A 7314-nucleotide genomic window follows, 5' to 3' on the forward strand; every position below is an offset into this window, starting at 1 on the left:
ATAATTTCAAAATACTATCTTTTTTGACAGGCTCACTTCTAATGTCTCTCTTAGTGTGGAATGTTATGTTGTATATGTTGAATGTTAATGAAGAAATTATATTTATTTCACAATGGTGCTAAAATTATTTGTACTGAAAAAATTAGTATGAAGAAAGCAGTGGAAAGTGTGCATAGTTGTACCAAGGTAAGCAAACTTCTCCAAGTCACCACCCCAGGACATGGGCCAGCCCACAGTTCATGCTCTTTTGGGTCTGAACAATCTCAGGTGCAGCTCTAGCATATTTGAGGATATGGTTACTGAGAAAGGGAAGACCACAGAATGTCCTAGGGTAAATACAGACACATTAAACTTCTACCTATAGGAGAGTGTGAATTTAAAACTGATATCAGTAAATGCATAAAGGGAGGAGATGAAAGCTTATAATAGGTTACAATTTTAATTTATTTTCTATTATAGTAATATGTTGCTTTCACCTTTTCAATTGACTGTTACTCAATTCTCACATCCTGTTTCTTAACTGTTCTCATGATGGAGAGACTTGTTCTGTGTTTGTTAATTATTTTCAATTATAAATGTTCTTACAATAGTAATCAGGTATTTGTTGCAAATTAAAATCTCAATCATTTTAAAATTTTTTCTGGATGGTAAAACTCTATTTCAAATACAATATAAATGGAAGGGATTATTAGTAATTATTTTCTGTTTCTAACACAATGTTACAAAATGTTTCATTATTTGCTTATATCATTAATTATTGTTCTATTCATTATATGATATTAATGCAATGGTCTTTTACATAGTTATCTTTCTTACTGAGTATTTTAACTATGTTTCTGTTTCATGAGATACTGCAGCATTTTCCATTATAAAATGAATCATGTCATTTCAATTTCTAGGGTTTGAGTAATTAGTAGAAAGGATACAGACACTTTTGTGATTCTGAAAATATCTACCAATATGTTTTTAAAAGGACGGTATGAATGAAGTTGTTTTATTACAATTTTAGTAGGGCTAGAACTTTAAAAAAATAGCCTGACTTCAAAAGACATTCTTGTGATGCAAACTTTAATTCCACTTTGTGTCTATTTCTGCTCCTTATAAACAGTGGCCTCGGAATTTCTTATACTCCATTTTACCTCCACTGTGCACAGCATGAAATATTGATTTTTGTTTGACCCTGTGGTCAGGCAGCCTGAGGCATAGTATAGAGTTAGGTTTATTGGTCCATCAGTATCACAGAATGAGACTAGAATTATAGATTTCTGGTAGCAGAAATTAATCACTATTTTTCTTTCTGTTTAAATGTTTATTTGGAGTAAATTTGGATTAACCAAAAAGTGGCATACATACAGAAAATACATGTAGAATAGTCAATTTCCCTTAATATGAGTACCAGACATTATTATGGGTACATTTGTCAATATATAAAATTAACATAGATACTTTAATCTAAGTAAACTCCAGATTTTAATCATATTTCACTACTTTCGCTATGATTTCCCCCTTGATATTATAGGATTCAATCCATGACAACAAATCTTTTTTAAGATAAAATGAGCTAAAGTTTTAAAATTCTAAACATTGTGCTCATAATCCAGGGGCACAACATAGTCTCCTTTGTCAGTTTTAATACTAACATTTGGAATTACTGTCATCAGGAAAAGAAGGGTTTGATATTGTTTATATCCAATGACATTTTAATTATGCAATGATATTGCTTTTAGACCACCCAAAAAAGGAACTGGAGAGATAGATTTGTGTAATTATTAGATTAATTTAGGACCCTTTCTTCAACTTCCCACTCCATTTGGTGTTCTTTCACAAAGAACAATCTGAAGAAGGCACGGAAACATGTGCTTCTGAGTCCACAATAACATATTCAGGGGCTACTAGGGAGACTCAAAAGTGTAGTGCATTTAAAAATATTATTTATTTACTGCTAATGACCACTGGCATTTTTATGTTTATAAACCATCTGATATCCAAAAGAAATTTATTGATAGACTTTCTTACTAAACCATAAGCAAAAGTAAAATCCAAGGCTTACAGAATTTTAAGTAATACAATCTTGGTCATAGAATAAATAGAGGAACAGGATTTGAACCCAGGTCTACACAAATCTTGTGTTGATGTTCTCACTCATTTCCTTTGTTTGTCTTTCTTGCTTTGGTCCTAGGCTATGATGAATGCTGCTGTAATTTATTCTTTATTCTGTAATCAGTGGTTTCCAACTGATTCAATGAGCTTTCAGAGTTTCTTTAATATTACTGTTATGCTGTAAATGGCTATGGACTCAAAGTACAGATGTTCATCAGAATAAACAGTGAATAAATTGGAAATGATTATTTTAAGGTAAGTGAACAAATAAATATTAATTTTCACAAATATATATTAGTTAATTCTAAAAAATAAATTATTTCTTACTCTTAATCAGAATCATGAAACTGTTCATTATTTATTCTTACCTAAAACTCATCATTCATTGAGTGTTCAATGCATCCTCATTTATAGACACACACATACACATACATACACACATACACACAAAAGAATGAATCAGAATCAATTTTCCTGTATTCTTGTATGTATACATCATAATAAACTCCACATTCATGTACATCCATAACAATGGAGTTCTAATTAGTACAAGACATATCCCATGCTTGTATAATTATATCAAAATGAATTTTACTATTATGTATCAGTAGAAAAAACAATAAAATTATATATATATATATATATATATGGGTGTATATGCATATATATGTACATATATACATGTAAAAATTTATATAGACACACATGCTATTTCACTGATATATTTCAGTTATATGTACAGGTGAGGACATATCATTCTATGAAAATCTGTCTGTGAATTCTGATTCAAGAGTTGAAGCAATTATCTGAATGCTTTGTGGAGGAGCTTTCTGCAAACAAGGTAGCTGGCTTCTTCAAGTGAGCACATATTAAGTGAAATTGGTAAGGGCTTGTCATCATAAGCAACATTTCCACATTTTTGAATTTGACCTCATGATTATCCTGGAAGATGAGTAGGTAAGCTATAAATGGACATCTCTGCCTGACAAGAAAGCCTCATCAATTTGAAATCTTTATCTTGAGATATACCTGATCAGAGTGGGTTTTGTTGTAGTAAGCACTGGCAAATGATTAACTAAGCTCTAGACTATGGCTGACAGCTGACATGTTCTTTCTTACCTAGGTGGTTGTTGCTGGTTTGCATGTTTAGGGGATTGACCATCCATTCTCATTTCACATTATTTGTTGGGTTTCCTTCATTAAGATGCCTCATTCAAACATCAAAAAAAGAATCAGACAAGGTTGACAATTGAAGAGAAACTATGAAAGTTAGCCTGTACTGAAATTCTTGCTGGAAAAGAAAAACCCCATTCCTTTTCTGTTGATTCAAGGGAAAGGACTTGTGTGTGGGGACAGAGGTGCTAGGTGACATGCCATATCAAGCATCTTTTGTTTGCTTTAACATACGTTTGTTAATCTTGCATTTCCCATTACTAAAATTGGTATGATAACATCTAACAAAGACTGGCTTCTAGACAGTGAGCCCTCAGCTGTGGATGGTCTTGAATACATCACTTAGGAATCAGGAAGACACTCAGGATTATGCATTATTAACTTGTTATGTGTATTATAGACCTGGACACTTTCCCATGAGTCCTCCTTTTATGAAAACAAAAAGAAGAAGAAGACATTAATTTTCAAAAGCCAATTCACTTTAGATTTTTAAAGAAATATTTTTGGAGAATAAGTCATTATTTCTGAGACCTACTTAAAGTTTATGTTTTTCTCCTTCCTTTTATAGATGAGACTGTTTCCAGATAATGGATGACCTGGTAGTTACCACTGTTGTATGACCAGGACAAGCATAGTTAGTAAATCACAGTCCTCCTTCTCTCATAGCTTGGGTTCAGTTTCAGAATGGCTATCGCCAATTCACCCATAAAGTTACTATTAAATGATTGAGATGGCACTTTTTATATAAACTACTCTTCTTTAACAACTGTGGGTGCTTTTCTTTCCCCTTATTAAACCTCTGGCATTTTGAAGTATTCACTAGTTCATCCCAGTCTTTATGTTTTTAGATCTCTGACTACTACCTTCAAACTTAACTATTTTTGTGATTTAAAAGATAATACCTCAATAAGCAGCACTCAAAATAACAAGCCTTCAACTTCTTGCTGATTATTATGTTATCAATTGGTCTGCAACAAAATTTTTTTTTATCACATATCCAGATTTACAGGAACAATGTTGTAATTTCACCCTTTCCTTGGAAACCATGCAAAACCAAAGCTTCATAACTGAATTTGTCTTCGTGGGGCTTTCACAGAATCCTACTATTGAGAGAATAGTATTTGTTGTGTTTTTGTTGGTCTACATTGCGACTATGGTAGGCAACATGCTGATTGTAGTGACCATCCTCTGTAGCCCTGCACTGCTGGGCTCCCCCATGTACTTCTTCTTGGCATTCCTGTCCTTGCAGGATGCAGGTTTCTCCTCTGCCATCACACCAAAAATGATTGCAGACTCCCTGTATAAGCAGAAAACCATCTCTTTTAAAGGATGCATGATTCAACTCTTTGCTGGACACTTCTTTGGTGGGGCAGAGATGATTACACTCACGGCCATGGCCTATGACCGCTATGTGGCCATTTGCAAGCCCTTGCACTATTCTTCCATCATGAACTGGAAGCTCTGTTGCATTTTAGTGGGGGTGACCTGGACAGGGGGCTTCTTGCATTCCATCATACAGATTCTCTTTACCTTCAATTTGCCCTTTTGTGGGCCTAATGTCATTGATCATTTCATGTGTAACTTGTACCCACTATTGAAGCTGGCCTGCACTGACACTCACTTCTTTAACCTTTTGGTGTTTGCCAACAGTGGATTAATCTGCATCATCAACTTCTCCTTATTGCTTGTCTCTTATGGTGTCATCTTGTTCTTCCTGAGAACACACAGTGCTGAGGGGCGGAGGAAAGCTCTGTCCACCTGTGGATCTCACATTACTGTTGTGGTTTTGTTATTTGTCCCCTGCATCTTTATATATGCACGGCCTTCATCTTCCTTCCCATTTGACAAAGAAGTAGAAATAGTTTACACCATCCTAACTCCCTTGCTCAATCCTTTAGTTTATACTTTAAGAAACAAGGAAGTGAAAAATGCCATGAGAAAAATGTGGAACAGATTGGTGGTGGTTTTTAAGGGAAAATAAATACAGTACTTTGGAGAGCAAATGAGCCTCAGGTCATCTGCTAATCCTGAGGTGTAGGCAAAAGCCAAGCTTGAGAAACATTCTGTGCCAAAGGTAAGGACATGATCAACCTTGACTCTGTGCTCTGGTTCTGAAAGTTATCTGATGTCTCAGGACAATGGGTCTCCTTGGTACCACAGGATAATCGCAGAATGTTCTTAAGACCATGCAACAGTGGGATAACTGCAAAAAAAAAAAAAAAAAAAAAAAAGAAAAAAAATGTTTCTAGCTCTGTATCTTCTTAGTGCACAAAGAAGCCTCTGACAACTCACAAACCTTGAACAATTGATAATCTCCCTATAGTTTAGCTCACTATTATGAGACCCTGTAAAGAATATCTGTGGAGAAAACCTGTGGAGAGGTAAACAAAAGACAGAAACACACACAAGGGGTACAAGCAGGCAGACAAAGGTGGCAGACAAAAGAAGTGTCTGCTCCTCTCTGCTGCTTTATTTATTAACTGCCCAAAGGGGGATGGGGTTGTGGCCAAGCAGTAGAGGGCTCACCTCACAGGTGTGAGACCCTGGGTTCGATTCTCAGCACCACATAAAAATAAATAAGTGAAATAAAGGTATTGTGTCCAACTGCAACTAAAAAAATAAACATAAAAAAACTCAAATGGTTACATATTACCCATTAGCATGACTACATTCTAAGTGGCATTCATTTAACCCTGAGTGCCAGCTAACTGAGATAAGGTCCAGGTTAGTACAAACACAGAGCCCACTTCCCCTGAGGACATTACTGTGTATTATGTGTTTTTGTACAGAAACTTCCTAGTTAGCAAGCATGTCACAATCACGAAGTTTGACCTCAATCCCAAACAAAGAACTCCTACAAGGCCCCATAAAACAAATTTGCAAAGCTAGTTCTTAGGTACTCTTCCTTCCTCAGAGTGCAATTTCCCACCAGGCCCCAGCTTTTAGTGAAAATATCTCTATGTCTTTGCCTCTGTGTTTTTATTCATTGCCCCTTCTTGAGAATTCCATGTTGATGCTGTGCAGGTCAAAGCACTGTACCAAACATATGATGTAAATAATAAAACAATATTTATTTAGACAAACTGTTTATCAGATGTCTTTCTAGAGATTACACAATTCTAAAGAGAAGGTATTCATGTGTCAGGAGTTACAATGGATGTTTTCAATTTGAGATCAACACTTCCTTCCGAGTTGACAACTCAATACTATTATATATAAGTGAAAGATAGTTCAATTTTATACTTTCTGAAATTTATGTCAAAAAAATGGAAAGTGTTTAACTCATCAGAATGATTTCCATTCCTATAAACCTTTGGGGTGAAAAACACCAAGACTGTGAAGAAAATATTAGAAATCAGGAAAAGAAACAGATTTTATGTGGAAAGATACAATTTTCTAATACTAGTATCAGTGATGCTGATGTAAAAATCAAGACTTCAGAAAATCAGAGAGAAGACCTTTGAAGTCACCTGCATCTTTTCATTTCATCTTAAAGGTCAGTCCATTAATGTCAGTTAGAATTTGGGTTATTTCTTCAATTTTGATAGATAGAATCAGATTGATCCTATCCTGCCTTGGGGATGATCTCCTTGGGTCAATGACTACCTTAGATCAATCTGCTCTGGGAGAATAATCGGGGCAATTCCACAGGGGGTTGGAAATGAGAGTCTCTTATTTTAGTAGAAACAAAGGCAACTACTGAGATGACCTACTACCAGCAACCCCAGGTCAAAACTTCAGTTGTAGTGAGCACACATTCCCCATCCCCCACAGAAGGAATAGAACTCAGGGGAACCAGCTATAAAAGCCGATATTCTAAAGTCTAATAATGACAGTTTACTTGGTAATTTTTAGTTTTCTGACTTAGTGTACCTAAATGCAAATAATTCTCTTGAATATTTATCAATAACAAGATCATTCAAATTTAGAAACAATATGTGGTCATTTCTATATGTTGTTCATCTCAGGCTGTCATGTGTCCTGGGGGATAAATTTATTTACAGTAACATGTTAAAGCTTATTGTGACAAATCAACACTGA

The 7314-nt window shown here is 35.0% G+C and overlaps 1 protein-coding gene across 2 annotated transcripts; it reads left to right on the plus strand.

Annotated features, from left to right (window-relative positions):
* Positions 1 to 4318: 4318 nt before the first annotated feature.
* LOC113177512 (olfactory receptor 4C15-like) lies at positions 4319 to 7314 on the plus strand. 2 transcript variants are annotated; one of them, XM_077797449.1, is made up of 2 exons: positions 4319 to 5230; positions 7291 to 7314. In XM_077797449.1, the coding sequence occupies exons 1-2, from the start codon at positions 4319 to 4321 to the stop codon at positions 7312 to 7314; spliced, it is 936 nt and encodes a 311-aa protein (XP_077653575.1). The 2 variants fall into 2 exon arrangements, with proteins under 2 accessions (XP_077653575.1, XP_026237835.1); XM_026382050.2 differs by lacking the exon at positions 7291 to 7314 and having other exon boundaries at positions 4319 to 5254.

Source organism: Urocitellus parryii, chromosome 4 (assembly GCF_045843805.1).
Source record: "Urocitellus parryii isolate mUroPar1 chromosome 4, mUroPar1.hap1, whole genome shotgun sequence".
Lineage (NCBI taxonomy): Eukaryota > Metazoa > Chordata > Mammalia > Rodentia > Sciuridae > Urocitellus > Urocitellus parryii.